Source organism: Gopherus flavomarginatus, chromosome 5 (genome assembly GCF_025201925.1).
Source record: "Gopherus flavomarginatus isolate rGopFla2 chromosome 5, rGopFla2.mat.asm, whole genome shotgun sequence".
Classification (NCBI taxonomy): domain Eukaryota; kingdom Metazoa; phylum Chordata; order Testudines; family Testudinidae; genus Gopherus; species Gopherus flavomarginatus.
In genome coordinates this window covers 59473088-59490828 of record NC_066621.1, presented here as the reverse complement: position 1 = coordinate 59490828, position 17741 = coordinate 59473088, and the positions used below count along the sequence as shown (strand labels likewise).

Here is a 17741-nt window from a genome sequence, read left to right as displayed (position 1 = left end):
GGCAGTCTCCACTGTTCTGTGCTAGTGAGCTTATTATTATTATTTGTATTACCGGGGCACCTAGGAGCGAACCCCATTGTGATGTGTGCTACAAACCCAGAACAAAAAGATGTTCCCTGGCCCGAGAAATTACAATGTAAGTGTCAGACAAGAGGCAACAGATTGTTAGAGACAAACCAATGGTGGAATACAAGGAAACAATGAGATAATATGGCCAGTATGATTAGCAATGGTCTCAGCATAACTGTTGTCATGTGGTTTTTTTTGTTTTTTGTTTGTAGGCATCACAGCAAGGAGGGTTTTGAAGGTTGATGATGAGGTAGCTTTGTAGATGTTTATGAGGAGCTCCTCCCAACTGTCAAGGGTAGTATGGGGGAAAGCACAAAGATGCTTGTTTGAAAATTCAAGTGGGCGATGGAGGCAGGAGTCGACTTTTTGATGCTGAATGAGAGATGAGGAGTAGAGTGGGGACAGACTGTGATGGGCCTTGAAAGTGAAAACAAACAGCTTATGTTTGATATAATAGAGATGAGGGAATGATGTTTTAATAATTGGAGATACACCAATCTCCTAGAACTGGAAGGGACCTTGAAAGGTCATTGAGTCCAGTCCCCTGCCTTCAGTAGCAGGACCAAGTACTGATTTTTGCCCCAGATCCCTAAATGGCCCTCTCAAGGATTGAACTCACAACCCTGGGTTAGCAGGCCAATGCTCAAACCACTGAGCTATCCCACTGTGGTAAAAGCAATGAGTTAGGAAGATTATCTTTGCAGCAGCATTTTGAATGGATGCAAGCAGGGCAAGATTGCATTTGACGTGGCCAGAGGAAGGATGTTGCAATAATTGAGACATGAGATAATGAGAGCTTGGAAGATAGTTTTAGCTGTGTGAATAGATAGGAAAGTCCATATCTTAGAGAGAGACTCATAGACTCTAGGACTGGAAGGGACCTTGAGAGGTCATCGAGTCCAGTCCCCTGCCCTCATGGCAGGACCAAATACTGTCTAGACCATCCCTAATAGACATTTATCTAACCTACTCTTAAATATCTCCAGAGATGGAGATTCCACAACTTCCCTAGGCAATCTATTCCAGTGTTTAATTACCCTGACAGTTAGGAACTTTTTCCTAATGTCCAATCTAAATCTCCCTCGCTGCAGTTTAAGCCCATTGCTTCTTGTTCTATCATTGGAGGCTAAGGTGAACAAGTTTTCTCCCTCCTCCTGATGACACCCTTTTAGATACCTGAAAACTGCTATCATGTCCCTTCTCAGTCTTCTCTTTTCCAAACTAAACAAACCCAGTTCCTTCAGCCTTCCTTCATAGGTCATGTTCTCAAGACCTTTAATCATTCTCGTTGCTCTTCTCTGGATCCTCTCCAGTTTCTCCACATCTTTCTTGAAATGCGGTGCCCAGAACTGGACACAATACTCCAGTTGAGGCCTAACCAGCGCAGAGTAAAGCGGAAGAATGACTTCTCGTGTCTTGTTTACAACACACCTGTTAATGCATCCCAAAATCACGTTTGCTTTTTTTGCAACAGTATCACACTGTTGACTCATATTAAGCTTGTGGTCCACTATGACCCCTAGATCTCTTTCTGCCATACTCCTTCCTAGACAGTCTCCTCCCATTCTGTATGTGTGAAACTGATTGTTCCTTCCTAAGTGGAGCACTTTGCATTTATCTTTATTGAACTTCATCCTGTTTACCTCAGACCATTTCTCAATTTGTCCAGATCGTTTTGAATTTTGACCCTGTCCTCCAAAGCAGTTGCAATCCCTCCCAGTTTGGTATCGTCCGCAAACTTAATAAGCGTACTTTCTATGTCGACATCTAAATCGTTGATGAAGATATTGAACAGAGCCGGTCCCAAAACAGACCCCTGCGGAACCCCACTTGTTATACCTTTCCAGCAGGATTGGGAGCCATTAATAACTACTCTCTGAGTACGGTTATCCTCCAGTTATGCACCCACCTTATAGTAGCCCCATCTAAATTGTACTTTCCTAGTTTATCTATAAGAATATCATGTGAGACCGTATCAAATGTCTTACTAAAGTCTAGGTATATCACATCCACCGCTTCTCCCTTATCCACAAGGCTCGTTATCCTATCAAAGAATGCTATCAGATTAGTTTGACACGATTTGTTCTTTACAAATCCATGCTGGCTATTCCCTATCACCTTACCACCTTCCAAGTGTTTGCAGATGATTTCTTTAATTATCTGCTCCATTATCTTCCCTGGCACAGAAGTTAAACTAACTGGTCTGTAGTTTCCTGGGTTGTTTTTATTTCCCTTTTTATAGATGGGCACTATATTTGCCCCCTTCCAGTATTCTGGAATCTCCCCCGTCTCCCATGATTTCCCAAAGATAATAGCTAGAGGCTCAGATAGCTCCTCTATTAACTCCTTGAGTATTCTAGGATGCATTTCATCAGGCCCTGGTGACTTGCAGGCATCTAACTTTTCTAAGTGATTTTTTACTTGCTCTTTTTTTATTTTATCTTCTAAACCTACCCTCTTCCCGTAAGCATTCATTATATTAGACAATCCTTCAGACTTCTCAGTGAAGACCGAAACAAAGAAGTCATTAAGCATCTCTGCCATTTCCAAGTCTCCCGTTACTGTTTCCCCCTCCTCACTGAGCAGTGGGCCTACCCTGTCCTTGGTCTTCCTCTTGCTTCTAATGTATTGATAAAAAGTCTTCTTGTTTCCCTTTATTCCCATAGCTAGTTCGAGCTCATTTTGTGCCTTTGCCTTTCTAATCTTGCCTCTGCATTCCTGTGTTATTTGCCTATATTCGTCCTTTGTAATCTGACCTAGTTTCCATTTTTTATATGACGCCTTTTTATTTTGTAGGTCACGCAAGATCTCGTGGTTAAGCCAAGGAGGTCTTTTGCCACATTTTCTATCTTTCCTAACCATCGGAATAGCTTGCTTTTGGGCCCTTAATAGCGTCCCTTTGAAAAACTGCCAACTCTCCTCAGTTGTTTTTCCCCTCAGTCTTGATTCCCATGGGACCTTACCTATCAGCTCTCTGAGCTTACCAAAATCCGCCTTCCTGAAATCCATTGTCTCTATTCTGCTGTACTCCCTTCTACCCTTCCTTAGAATTCCAAACTCTATGATTTCATGATCACTTTCACCCAAGCTTCCTTCTACTTTCAAATTCTCAACAAGTTCCTCCCTATTTGTTAAAATCAAGTCTAGAACAGCTTCCCCCCAATAGCTTTTTCAACTCTCTGAAATAAAAAGTTGTCTGCAGTGCAGTCCAGGAACTTATTGGATAGTCTATGCCTCGCAGTGTTATTTTCCCAACATATATCTGGATAGTTGAAGTCCCCCATCACCACCAAATCTTGGGCTTTGGATGATTTTGTTAGTTGTTTGAAAAAAGCCTCATCTACCTCTTCCACCTGATTAGGTGGCCTGTAGTAGACTCCCAGCACGACATCACCCGTGTTTTTTACCCCTTTTAGCCTAACCCAGAGACTCTCAACACTCCCATCTCCTATGTCCATCTCTACCTCAGTCCAAGTGTGTACATTTTTAATATATAAGGCAACACCTCCTCCCTTTTTCCTGTCTATCCTTCCTGAATAAACTATACCCATCCACACCAACATTCCAGTCGTATGTATTATCCCACCAAGTTTCAGTAATGCCAACAATGTCATAGTTGTATTTATTTATTAGCACTTCCAGTTCTTCCTGCTTATTACCCATACTTCTTGCATTTGTATATAGGCATGTAAGATACTGGTTTGATCTTGCCTCCCAGCTTTGCCCTGACCCTCCTTTCTCTCTGCCATTATAGCCCGTGCTCCCTCCTGTTTCCAACCGATCTCCCAGGTCTTGTTCCCCACTTACCTGTGGGCTTTGCTCACCTGTCCCCGTCGAACCTAGTTTAAAGCCCTCCTTACTAGGTTAGCCAGTCTGTGCGCAAATAAGGCCTTTCCCCTCCTCGAAAGGTGAACACCATCTGTGCCTAGCAGTCCTTCCTCGAATAGCATCCCGTGGTCGAGGAAGCCAAAGCCCTCCTGGCGACACCATCTTCGCAGCCAGGCATTCACCTGCACGATGCAGGAAGAATTGGCAGGATTAAACATAGCCTGATGTCTTTGACTGGGACATAGGGGGTTGTGCTTAGTGGTTGGAGTAGGTCTAATGGTCAGAGAAGGAGTCACTCCTAGTGGTTAAAACAGGAGTCAGTAGCCAGGAATTGGAGCCCAGGGTGAGAGCTGGAGCCAGGAGTTGGAGCTCAGGTGCCAGAATCAGGTGCCAGAGCCAAAAGGCAAATCCAAAGTCAGAGGTTAGGAATCAGAGCCAAGGATCAGAACTGAGTTACCTGGAGAGAGGCAAGGCTGCTCAGGAACTGGCTCTGCTGCAGGTCCTGCTTCCAGACTGACTGTGCTGCAAGCCTTGATGCCTGACAGTGCTCCCTCCTTGCAGGTGCCTCACAGGGTCTTGGGGCCTGGTTTCTCCGTACTTCCGATGGAACTCTCATAATAGGTCCAGGGCATGGCTGTTCTTTGTTGCTTCCCAAGACTGCTTGTCCGGAGCATACCCTTCCCAGTCCACCGAGTACTGGGGCTTTCCTCTCACTTGCTGAGAGTCAAGGATCCAGTGGGACAAGTACTTTCCTGTCTGCGGGCTTTTGTGGGTGCTGGATTGAAATGGTTTGGGTATGGTTTCTCGATATAGGGCTTTAAAAGTGAGATCTGAAAGACAGGATGGATCTTCAAGGACTTGGGCATCTATAATCCGAAGGCCACTGGCTTCACCCATTTTATAGTCTTGAAGGGGCTTGGGTATGGTAGTCTAGTTTAGCGGATGGACCACTCGATTTACGTTTCTGGTCAAGATCCACACTTTGTCGTCTATGACCAGATTGTGGGCAGCCTGATGGTCTTGGTCTGCCTGGTGTTTATGGGGTTCTGTGGCAGACTGCAGGTGTTCTTCAGCTCCCAGATGCCAGAGCCAACAGTCAGAGTTCAACTTGGGTCAGGAATGAGATCTGAGGGTCATAACATGGTTACCTGGAGTGAGGTGAGGCAGGAGCAGGGCTGGGAACCAGCAGGTACAGGAACTATTGCGACCACTGAACAGCCACTGATCTCCTGCTGGTCTTAAAAGTCAGTCTACTGACTCTTCCAATCAGTCAGGCCACATAGCCAATTGGGCAGCCTATTACAGGCCAGCTGTGCTCATTTTGTTGGGAGACTGGCTCTGCTGCAGGCCCTGGTTGCTGACACTTAGATTTGTGAAAGTAAAGCAGAGTCAAAGATGACACCCAGGTTATGGGCCAGACTGACAGGCAGGATGGTGGTGTTCTCTATGGGGATTGAGAAAGAAGGCAGAAGAGAGAGCTTTGGGGAGCAGGAATAGTAATTTTTTATCAGCCGTGTTGATTTGAGCTGATGGCATCCATGAGGAGATGTTGGAGAGACATTCCAAGATTTTAATGGGGGCAGAAGGAGACAGGTTTGAAGCAGAGAAATTAAGCTACATCTCTATGCTATCTGTGTTTATGAATGAAATTTCCCAGAGATAAGACGTACAGGGAAAAGAGAAGGACAGAGCCTTGAGGAAGCCCGACAGAAAGTTGGAAGTGGCTTGAGGAGGGATGGTGGTTGCCTATCCCCAGCCAGACGTCATGCTAAAACTGGTACATACATAAATTAGACAGATAGGAGAAGACACAAGGAATGTAGATATTTTCTTCCCTCTCTAAATATACAATATAGCTGAATAGAAATGGAGTGGGCCACTACTAGCACCATATGCTACCTTATTTCCCTTACAACATTTCTGTACACATGTTAGCTTTATTTTTTCTGTGTTAGAAACATGCGCTGTAAATAATGGTGGCTGCGACCGCACTTGCAAAGACACCTCGACTGGAGTTCACTGCAGCTGTCCCATCGGATTTACGCTCCAGTTTGATGGAAAGACATGTAAAGGTAGATTTTGCACTTTTGGAAACATACCTGTATAAACACCTAGCTGCAAGTGCACTAATCTCAAAGGGAAACTAGTTGTAGCATTCCTGAGAAAAAGCCAATGTGTATCTATCTGGGCACTGGAGAGCACTAGGGAAGCATTGAGGCAGGGAATGATGCAAAATCCCCTTTCACATGGTCCCTGTTGCACCAGTTCTGGATATGGAGCATATGAGTGCAAAGTATCTCTGTTTTGCCGTTGATGCCCTTCTGATCTCCAGTATGGCCTCTTTTACTAACCAGGAGGTAGCAATGCACTGGTGGTACAATGGAGCCTGCTAGTCCACGTGCCAAGGCATGCATGCAGGCTATTACAGGTGTATATCCCCATGGAGGAGCAGACCGTCAGCCTGATATTATAACAAGCATTTGAAGGGTCTAAACATGAAGATGGATGTGGAATTATTTATGCTGTGCCAAGCAGATATAACAAGGAATAACATGTTGAAAACAAGCAAAGGAGAATGTAGGTCGCACATTAGAATAAAATTCCCAAGAGTGAGGTCTGTTAGACTTGTGCCAAGGAAAGTGATGGAGTCCCTTTTGTTTGGCTTATTTAGGATTAGACAAAGAACTCAACAATCTGACATTGGTGTGGGAAGGGTAAGGTGACCCTATAGGTCTCTTCTGTCTGTAATTTCTGAAATGCTTTGGCAAGGAGGAAGAGAGAGAGAATTTTTACAAAGTTAAGACCTTTAAAGAGAAAAGCTTAGTTTAAGGCCCTAAAGGCTTTCCTGAAGGACAAATGACTTTATCTTCTCTAATCAGATGAAATAAGAAGAAGCCCCCTGTATGTGTGTGCTCAAGCAAAAGTGAATTTGATAGCAGTATGTTAGATGAAAGGAAATAATATAGAAATGAGGCTGAACTGCAAAGATCATTTCTGAATCTGAATTTTCCCAAAGTTCGAGGTGATTTAGTTATTGAATCTTATTCCGGACTCTCCCTGCAGAGAACTTTCCAGTCAAGTCCAGCCGTTTCATCCATAGAACATGTATGTCTTTGGTATCTACCAACGAAAGGACACCAAACATCTTCCTTTTATTTGCTAATCACTTTTCTGTTACAGATATTGATGAATGCCAGGCCAGCAATGGAGGCTGTGATCATTTTTGTAAAAACACTGTTGGCAGTTTTGATTGCAGCTGCAAAAAAGGATTTAAGTTATTGACAGATGAGAAGTCTTGTCAAGGTATGTACATGGGGAGACAAAAATGGTAAAATAAATAAGATTGACTTGGATACCTACTGAAGTAACGAGGTGCTGGTAGACTCCAGAATGATTTCCATGATTTCGTCTTTCTAAAGTTGCTGTTAAAAATTGAAGCCTTTGGCATGATATCGGAGTGGGAGATTTGTTTGAAAGGGTGTTCACTGTACACTGAATCGTTATCTGAAAATAATAGAGAATGGCAGAAAATGGAACTGACTATTAGGAAAGAAACTTCACTCCAGTGTGGCTATTTCTAATCTTTTTTTAGATCAGACTTAACAGGACAAATATTTATGCAGTGCAAACTTGCCAGAGAAATGTAGGATTTCCAAGATTTCTGATGGAAGTTGTTCATGAATGTCTATTTTAAGGATTTATATCTCCTTTTGTCTGTTTTTTCTGTCACTTCTAGAATCTTGTAAACTTGATGTAGCTTGATTTGGTCCTGATCCCTTAAAGAGCAAATTTGGTGTAAGACTCCAGTTCTGTTCCCATTTATGTCAATGGGAGTTTTGCCACAGACTTCTATGGAACAGGATAACCCTCATCATGTTTGATATTTTGTTATAACAGCATAGAGCTATTTTGAGGATAATATAATAAACATTTAGAGCCTCTGATCCTGCTGCCCGTGGAATCCATGGGAGCTTTGCGGTTGACTTCAGTGGGAGCAGAATTGGGCCATTATCTAAAAAAGCAAATTCAGTGTAGGTGTACGATATACAAAATGATTAAAATGCCCAGGAAAAATTCAGGTGGATGAAGCAAAGACATTCTAGCCAGCATTAAACACAAAGGCTTAAGGCATATAAGCCTTAAGCCCGAGATGTGCAGTGTGATGAATCTGTGGCCTACTGATAACTGTATCCAGTGGTGTTGCACAAAGAGAAGAATAGACCCTGGTGGTGCTCCCTCCAGAACTGCACTGAGGCACTTTGCTCGGGCTGGGTGGAGGAAGCTTCTGCAGAAGCCCATGGTCTGTATAGCCAAGGAGAGCATTTGGGTTTCTAGGGGTAACAGCCTGACGCCTTTCACCTGCACGAATTCCCAAAGCTTCCTGTTCTTTTTTCACCTTCGGGAGAAGTATTTCAGTCGGTAGGTGAGAGGCCTAGCACAGATCTAAAACAAGCACTGCACATGCAGGGGCGGCTCTAGCTTTTTTGTTGCCCCAAGCACGGCAGTCAGGCAGCCTTCAGCAGCTTGCCTGCGGGAGGTCCCCGATCCCGCGGATTCGGTGGCACCCCTGCGGGAGGTCCGCCGGTCCTGCGGCTTCGGCATACCAGCCGCTGAATTGTCGCCGAATCCATGCCACTGAAGGCTGGCTGACTGCCGCCCTTGCTGGCACTTGCAGGGTGCCCCCCCACAGCTTGCTGCCCCAGGCACATGCTTGGAGTGCTGGTGCCTGGAGCCGCCACTGTGCACATGCACAGTTGAGGTAAAAATTTGGCCTCCCAGTTTTGTAAAAAGACAGATGGAAATGGAAAGTTACTTTGAAAATATTTTTCCTGCTGACTTTGTGTTGCCTTCCCTCGACGAAGTATTTTTTTTCTGCCGACAGTCTTTTGCACTGAATAGAACTTTGCAGCAATTTATTTTAAACATTACTATTAAAAATATAACCTCAGTTTACTCACTTGCCAATAAATGTCTTACTTGGCAAACTAACTGCTCTCTTGAAAGTTGTTACTTCAATATATTACAGACTAATGGCTTTAAAAGAATTTGCTTAGGTCATATAAAGCCATCTGTTTCTATATCCAACTTTGCTAGCTCATAAATGCTTCCTTGACAAGCCAAGAGACGCTAACGTATCCTTTTAAAAATTACAGACATTGATGAATGTTCTTTTGAAAGGACATGTGACCATATGTGCATCAATCATCCAGGCTCTTTTGAGTGTAGTTGTAACAAAGGATACACTCTCTATGGCTTCACACATTGTGGAGGTGAGTATAAAAAGATACTAGTGTATATGTTTGTCAGAGTGCTGGAGCAATGCTCATTAAAGTCATTGGGACCCCTGTGTCTAAAACCCTGTACAGCAAATGTATCCTTTATCTTTTCCAGGCAGTTTTTCAAAAGGGGAGACAGTCCAAAAATGAAACGCAATCCTCCATGCTTGTCTTCTAGTTTAAATGATTTTAGAACAAACAGAGGCATTCCACATGTAGATACTAAAGCAACAGTGTTTCCACATGAAAAATTCCCATTGATTTCATGTGGCGCTCTGTACACTAATTGAAAACTTGTAAGAAAAGGCTTTAAATGAATTATGATGTTAGCTATTTTGAAGGCTTTCTTTAGAATAAATGCACATTACCAACAAGCCTGACGGCCAGATCCTCATCTGATCTAAACTGGTGTAGCCCCACAATAGTCATGGAGTTACACTGGTTTATACCAGCTAAGAATTTGGCCCTAAATTGTTTACTTCTGTTTCCAAAGAAACCCTAAGTGAAAGAGACCAATATGTTGACATGGTCTGACATCTGAAGCAAGGAAACTTGCAGAATGTTCATATGAAGCAGCCTGAGTTATTTGACACTAAATGAAAACAAAGCTATTTTCATATGAAATATGAGCAAGATCTTCTATGTCTATATATATATATTCAGTTCACTGATAGACATATGTGAATATGAGGCAGAATGGGCAGGCTTGATCTTGGGGACCATGATGCAAATACTTTGCTATTTTCACAATTCTCCTTTGCATCATATCGGGTGCTTGTAACCATGGGGATGAATTTAGGCTGGGATTGTCAGGGGAGCCTAAGGGAATTAGATAACCAGCACCCATTTCAATGAGATTTGGGCCTCTAACTCCCAAGGTCTCCTTTGAAAATCCCAACCTCATTGCTTATTAATATGAGGGACTAATTGCAGCTGGCTTGAGTCTTGCCTAATGAAGGCAGATGCGGTGCAGACTTCCCCACACAGTATTGCCATTTTCCCCTCCTGACCGCGACGTCTCTGCCATTCCAGTCCTGAACCTTGTTTAGGCAGAGACAGATACTCAGGTTTGTGGTAGTTTTGCAATGTGGCAAACAGGACCAAGTTCATTTCCCTTTTGTACTTAATGCAGTCTTATATGAACATCTTTCTATTAACATGGGGCCTGATTCTGTCACCCCTGTTCATACTGGCTGGTAGTAAAGTACCATGCACCCCTGACTCAGGGTAGTGCAGTCACATCATTACCCTGGGGAGTGGGAACTGGGAACACAGGAGAATGGATGGACACTGCTGTTATGGAAACTCACAAAGATGCTGCTGCAGTGAGAGTGGAATCACTTCTAGGAAATAGGAGCAAAGAATCCTGTGGCACCTTATAGACTAACAGACGTTTTGGAGCATGAGCTTTCGTGGGTGAATACCCACTTCTTCAGATGCATGCTATTCAGTTTCTAGGAAATAGCTTCACTTGGCCATTCACATAAAAACTCCTGTTTATGGGTTTGATCCTGTGCCATTCGAGTCAATGGAAGAAGAATGAAGGACTAAGAGAAACGTATTTCATATGGTGTGGCATGTGATTCTGCAGTGTGTGTTACAGAGATCAGGTAGGAAGACCTGCGTTTGTGTCGGGCAGACAAAAAATATGTATAGCACTGGGAATAATGTCAGTGAGAGTAGCCAGCAGGAGGTGAGACTGCCCACCTGACTTCCTAGGAGCTGCATGTTGCAAACATGCCAATTAAGACATGTTCATTTATCATCTTTGAGTGTGGTTATTCCAAACTCTACAGAGCCCAGCCAGAGAGAGACAAAAATATGATGACATTGCTGTCACAGTTCAGAGCAGTGCATTTCCCCTCTGTAGGTCCAGCCAAGGCACTGTCTCTCAAGCTTCCAATTCTGCAGCCATTGCCTCTCTTGGGTAGAGACCTGCATCTCTCTCCCTTCTGATGAGCCAAACAGTTCCCTGACTATACTGTGACCTCCCCAGCAAAAGACAGGCTACCTAAGCAGGCCTGCTTCACTTCTCTTCTCAGAGATGGGGCACAGTGTAATCCACACAGTTAAGTTACCACACAGCTCTTTCTAAACAAGCCTGGGTAACATCACAGAGAAAACATATTTAAACAGTGGAAGAATTTACATGGATGCTGATAAGCTCACCAGAGAACACTCCACACTCCAATAAGAGCTCTGGCTGATAATGAGTCCTCCCAATCCCAGATAGGGATTTTTCCTTGTGGGCACAGATTCATCACAGCTTCAGCTGAAAACCATCATCCAAGTCTTATTGGGCCTAAGTGGGCTCAAGTCCTCCCAACCCTTCCCTAAGGATTGGAGTCCCTCATTGGACCAAGGTCCTATCCATTTCCTGGATCAGAAAGAAGGGGCTGAGTTCGTTTTAATTCAGGCTATTTATCCAAAAATCCTTTTGTCTGCTGCTCTCTGGAGAATCCAGTTTGAACCAGTAATATGAGTCTCTGGCCAGGTGGTGGTAGCTCTCTGACGTGTTTCAACCTTTATGAATTTGCCTGACCATTTCCCACTGTTTTTACTTCCTGGAGGGCTGTGGTTCCTTCCCCCCATGGAAATGCATACAGTCTCTCAATAGTATGTAATCATTGGCACTTTTAATAGAATAAACTCCTAAATTCAGTGAGTTTTGACTTAATTCAATAAAGTTTGTTCAGTATATTGCAGAATACTGTGTTGTGTCATATGCAGTGAAACCTATCTATGGACCCTTATGGCCACATGCCCTAATGGCCAGCAGAATATCAGTCCTCACAAAAGTTCCTCCATATTAACTGTACATCATTATATGACCACCCACTATAACAGAGAAAATTAGAAGTCCCTTCTGTTACTAAAAGGCTTCCCTGTATATTATTGTTATGCTGGAAGGTGTTAATGGCTGCCATGAAGTGGGCCTTTGATCTACAGATAAGTCAGACCTTATTAAAGCTGGTGGATGTGCTAAGCACCTATCTTTCAGGCTAAGGAGCAGTTAAAAGGCCCTTTATGTGTTGATAACTAGAAAAATAGGTTTCAGAGCGGTACCTGTGTTAGTCTGTATCAGCAAAAACAATGAGGAGTCCTTGTGGCACCTTAGAGACTAACCCATTTATTTGGGCATAAGCTTTCATGGGCTAAAACCCACTTCATAAAATCCCTGACCCTGAGGGCTTGGCTACACTTGCAAGTTAGAGTGCATTAAAGCAGCCCTGGGCACCCTAACTCCTGAGGTGTCCACACTGGCAAGGTGCATAGAGCGCCTGGACTCTGCAGCTGGACCGCTCCCGGTAATCCACCTCCACAAGAAGCATAAAGCTTGCTGTGCCCCAACTGAAAGGCCCTGATGTCAGTGCGAACGAGGTGTTGCATTACTGCGCTGTGATTGGTCTCCGGAAACGTCCCATAATCCTCTGAAGTCAAGTGGCCACTCTTCTCATTGTTTTGAAATCGGCTGCAGGCATGCGGATATCCCCTTTCAAAGCTCTGTTTCTGACATCCAGCATGCTTATCTGCTCTGGGACAAAGCAAACCATTAGTGTGGAATGCTGCTGTTGTGAGAGTGTGTGAGGAGGAAGGAGACGGGGGGTCTGCTGCTGTCTGAACTTACAGGACAGCATGCTGACACGCTCTCAGCCCCCCAAAACACACTGTCTCTCCTTCCACACACACACGACACACTCCCTGTCACACTCCACCATCCCATTTAAAAAGTACGTTGCAGCCACTTGCACACTGGGATAGCTACCACAATGCACTGCTTTTTGTGGCATTGCAAGAGCTGCTAATGTGGCCATGCCAGTGCGTCTACAGCTGACAGCATAAACACAGGGCAGCGTTTTCCCTGCTGCAGTCTCCGAAGGCTGGTTTAACTCCCAGTGCTTTACATCTGCAAGTGTAGCCAAGCCCTAAGAGAGAGCAGAGACAGAGCTCCTTGGGACCTGGGTCACAGGACTGTTTGGGAATCATGAGTCAGGAAACTGCCTGCTGTTGCACCCAGTGTGTTAGGAACCAGCATGTAGGCGATCAGACCTTGTGGTCAGAGTGGAGCTGGAGTTGAGAGTTTAGCCAAGGGTCAGAACCAGACTCAAAATCAGGAATCGAATTGGAGTTGGTAGCCAGAAGATGAGCTGGGGTTGGAACTGGGAACTGGTAGCCAATGGTCAGGAGTGAAACATGGGGGCAGAAGCCGAGATAAGGCAAGGATTAGGCATGGAGAAGGAGCAAGGCAGGAACGGAGGGCAGGGGCAGGAACAGGAGCAGAACAGAAACTGGGAGCGGGAGTTGGATACGGATCACAGCGTGGAGACAGGCAACAGAAGGGTCTGAGGCAGCAACAACAGAAAGAGACTGCATAGTACTCGGACAGGCCATACAGGTCACTTCCTGATTTCGGTAGTGGGTGTGAGCCAATCAGGCAACCACGTACCTTGGGCATTCTGATAGGACTTCCTGTGGAGCCTGACCTTTCAGGATTGGTGAGATATCTTCATCCATCTCCTTTGGTGATAACAAGGGAGTACTAGAGACTCAGAGCCCCTCTAGCTCTAGGTTCTAGATCCACTGAAACTGAGGTCCCAACACCCTCTTATTCTTACCCCCTATGTTCAGGAAAACAAGGCTTTGTGTATGTTCTTTATAATTAAACAGGATTGCGCGCGCGCACAAACACACACACACAACTATCTGACTTGTATAACTGATTCCTCACCCTACTGGAAGCAACCTGGCAAGGCCCTGAATATTAGCTAAGAACTCAGCCAAAAGGGGTAACAATATGCGACAGAGTATTGCCTCCGTGTACTCATTAACAGTGAGATAAAATGTATCGCAACGTATTTATGCTTCTGAATGTTTAAGACAAATGGGCAGTATGAATCTTGTATCCTATCGTCTGATTTTATTCCAAACTTAATAAATAACCTTAAACAATGCTCGGTTAACTTTTGAAGCACGTTGCAGGCTGGAATGTTTGTAACATAGTCAATTTAGGGCATATTTAACACACAACTAAACCACTTTGATCAGCTAAAGGGTGGTAGGGAATGCAGAAGCATATACAGTCAGATTTTCAAAAGTTGCCCATAGAATCAGATCCAAATTATACAGAGCAGCATTTGTGTGCACAATTACCCAATTTTTATTTGTGTGAATTCAGCACTGAATGAAAATAATACTAGACCAATATTTTAAAAAGGCCTTTTTCTCCCTCCTCTTTAGATATTAATGAATGTAGTATCAACAATGGAGGCTGCCAGAAGACCTGTGTGAACACACCGGGGGATTATGAATGTCAGTGTCATTCCAGCCACAAATTACACTGGAATAAAAAGGACTGTGTCGGTAAGGTGCATAGAAGATGTTTTTATACTTTGGGTGTGCTTGAAGGCTATGCAGCTCAAGGCAATGCTGTAAATCTTGATCCATCCAACAAAGCAACATGGATCATTATTTCCTTCATTAGATTTTTGCTTTACTTTTTAATCAGCCATGATGGCCATTGTTGAAGCAGGTGAAAAACAGGAGATACTTTGAGGGGTTTTGGTGCTTTCTTTTCTGTGCTTTTATTTAGGCTTATTCTTTCATTCTCTTTTGTGCTTTCCTGCATGAAAAAATATGCTGGGATAGTTTTATGTGAAAGGAAATTACACATGGTGTTTGATCCGGGTGTGATTTTTTTTTTAATTTTTTTTTAGTTCCCTCCCACTTCTCTCTGTGCAGAATGTTAATTGCATGGATGCAGTTTGGTACTAGTTATGTGGCAGATGTAGCTGCAAGTCTGTCTTTCTGTGAATGCAGATGTTTTACTTCTCCCATGAGTGTTTGTGTTTTATCCTGTTTAGAGATAGAGGGGTCCATGCCTGATGATATATCACCCAAAGTATTGCTGTCCTGTATAAAGAGTGATGGGAGTGATAGGTGCATCTTAAACTGTCCCTCCGAGGTCCGTTTGATTTCTGGTAAGTCCAAACAGAACAAAACATAAGGCTGTTCAATATGTGCTGCTATGTAGAGAATTTAGGAATAACAATACTTACTCTTGTGAAAGCCTGAAATAAGTAATGAAAAAAGAGAAACTTCTTCTGTTTATAGGGGGATTTTCAGGTCCCTGCCAGAGCCCTAGGAATCCCCCTTTTTCTATCTTGTATAACTACTTTACCCTCAGATACCCCAGATCATAACAGTTGTTCTCTTCGGTGAAGAGGATATGATAGAAATCCCAGTGCTGTCCGTGCCATTCCACAACTGGCCAAGGTTGTTCAGGGATGTGAAGCACTCCATCCTCTGCATCTGAGCATACTGCCTGCATGGCACTCCCAGCCCGTGTCCTGGGGAACAGGAAACAGGACCAGCCTTTGGTTAAGGACCACATACAGACAAGAGGGCAAAGCCACATTTGTATCTGACCCCTTTTAAAACATTGATTATTTTTAAAAATGCAGGTAGTTACCCCAAGCTCTGACTTTGGAGAAAAAGGGAATAAAGATCAGCAAACTACCAATGTCTTAAAACCCGTGTGGATATCCCCAGTCTGTGCGTGTAACCTGCTTCCTGCCTTTAACGTCTACCTGTACAATCTGTCTGTTAGGAATGCAAGACGCCTACACTCTTACCTGTGGCAGCTCTTCTCAGCTTAAGAAAAAACAGCAAAATACAAATGAATCTACTTGCCAGGGTAATTACTAGACTTGCATGCTGTGTGACGTGGCTCATTTCTTTTAGTAGGGCAGTGTAAAACAAGAGTATATTATTCAGTTTTTGTGATGTTCTCTCCTACAGTTTATTACCTTCATTTTTGCTTCCTCTTTACCCGAGTGTGCACAACACACATACACAATGATCTTCCTCAAAGTCCAGGCGCTGCTTCACAAGCATATCCCACATTCCTGCACCCTGAAAATGAGAATACAGAAAAGGGTCAGTAGCCAAGGTGAACAGCGGAGCTGAGGATTTAGGTGCCTCTTTTGGGGCACCCAGGTGGAAATATTTTGGCTATATATAACATATAGTTTGTTTAGCTGGATAGTAAAATGTATAAAGCATTTGGGAGCTAAGTGGATGAAAGGTGCTACTATAGATAAATGTAGGGAGACAGATCCTCAGCTGGTGTTAAATGACATATCTCTTTTGAGTTCAGTGAAGCTGAGGACCTGGCCCTATGATCGTTATTATTCCTGGTTTGTTAAATAAAGTATATCCCAACTTGTTACTCCAGTTCCAGTTACGAACTAACTTACCAGCTGAAGAAAACTGGTATCCAGCTCTGCACACACAAAAAGCAGCATGTTAGTGATGGATAGTTTTACAGGTTATAATGTCATTTTAGTGACCTGCTTGACATTGCCCTAGTATTTCCAGTCTTCTTCTCATTGAAAGTCACACTTCCTTGTTTCTCTCTGAAGATACCTCAACCATCAAGACAAGTGTAACCTTTAAGTTTAATGAAGGAAAATGTAGTTTGAAAAAGACTGAGATGTTTCGAGAAGGTCTGCAACAGATATTACCAGGTAAGGATGTATATATGAAGTTAAGCAGGCTAATGCTGTAATTCAGGGATTCTGAAATATTTTCATGGCATGGGCTGCATCTTAATAGTCCGAGAACTTTGCAAACTGCCTCTCCTTGCCCTGTTGATCCTATGGACCATGCCTCTTCCCAGTCACATCTCCTGCCTCTTCTGTCTCCCTGGGCCCTGACCTGAATGATCATACTGTGTGTCCCTGATGCCACATTGAAGAAGCTCCTTTGGCTTTTCTCCTTCTGATGACTGTGGTCCCCAAGGTTGGCTCCTGGTTCTCTTCTCTTCCACATATGCAGCAGTAGATCCTAATGGAGACAGCGACTAGGCTGGCTCCTCCCTCTTGTTTCCAGCTTCTTTCTGGTGAAAGAATGAGCTGGAAGCCTGTAAAGGCAGCTGGAAACAAGGAATGCCATGTGATCTGCCCACAGGGCACTGTTTGAGATGAGTCTGAATATACTTTATAATGAAAACAAGATGCAGAATGAGGACTCAGCACATGGTCATATCATGGTGAATTTTGTACTTGATTGAATATGAAGAATCAAATCAGCATGTCAGTTTGTTTGGCTTTGAAAGAATAGGAGTGATCATCTGTACTACGCACTTAGCAAGAACATATATTTATCCCAAAGCCAAAATGTGCTCAGGATGTTTCCTTAAATTGAATTTGTTTCCTTAGGGAAACTTTAAACAATAGTCTCCGTAAGGCTTGTGCATACTGGGACCAGGCCCAGTTGTGTGGAAAAACTATGGTAAGCTACCATAGCTTTCACACACTCTCAGACCAGAGCAGGCTAGAGTTTTTTCTATAGTTTAACCTATTCTGTGCAGGGAAAACCTGAAAATGGTTCTAATATGTTTACACAAGCCAAAAAAGGTACACTAGGACCCTGCTAGCGGCAACTACTTTTAAGCCATCTGGTAGCTTTAGCAAGGTTCTAATCTCAGTGTGGACAGTATCTTCTGCGCAGCGAGACCAGATCCTCAGCTGGTGTAAGTTGCTATTGGTCCATTGAAGTCACTGAAGC

At 43.7% G+C, this 17741-nt stretch overlaps 1 protein-coding gene across 1 annotated transcript in view; it reads left to right on the top strand.

Moving 5' to 3' along the window:
* The window catches only part of SCUBE2 (signal peptide, CUB domain and EGF like domain containing 2), a 70853-nt gene that overhangs the window by 23349 nt on the left and 29763 nt on the right, over positions 1–17741 (top strand). The window contains exons 8-14 of the mRNA XM_050955058.1: positions 5853–5969; positions 7078–7200; positions 9051–9167; positions 14412–14534; positions 15035–15151; positions 15781–15867; positions 16595–16699. Of these exons, the coding sequence (XP_050811015.1) occupies positions 5853–5969; positions 7078–7200; positions 9051–9167; positions 14412–14534; positions 15035–15151; positions 15781–15867; positions 16595–16699 (789 nt within the window). The remainder of the gene's footprint in view (positions 1–5852; positions 5970–7077; positions 7201–9050; positions 9168–14411; positions 14535–15034; positions 15152–15780; positions 15868–16594; positions 16700–17741) is intronic.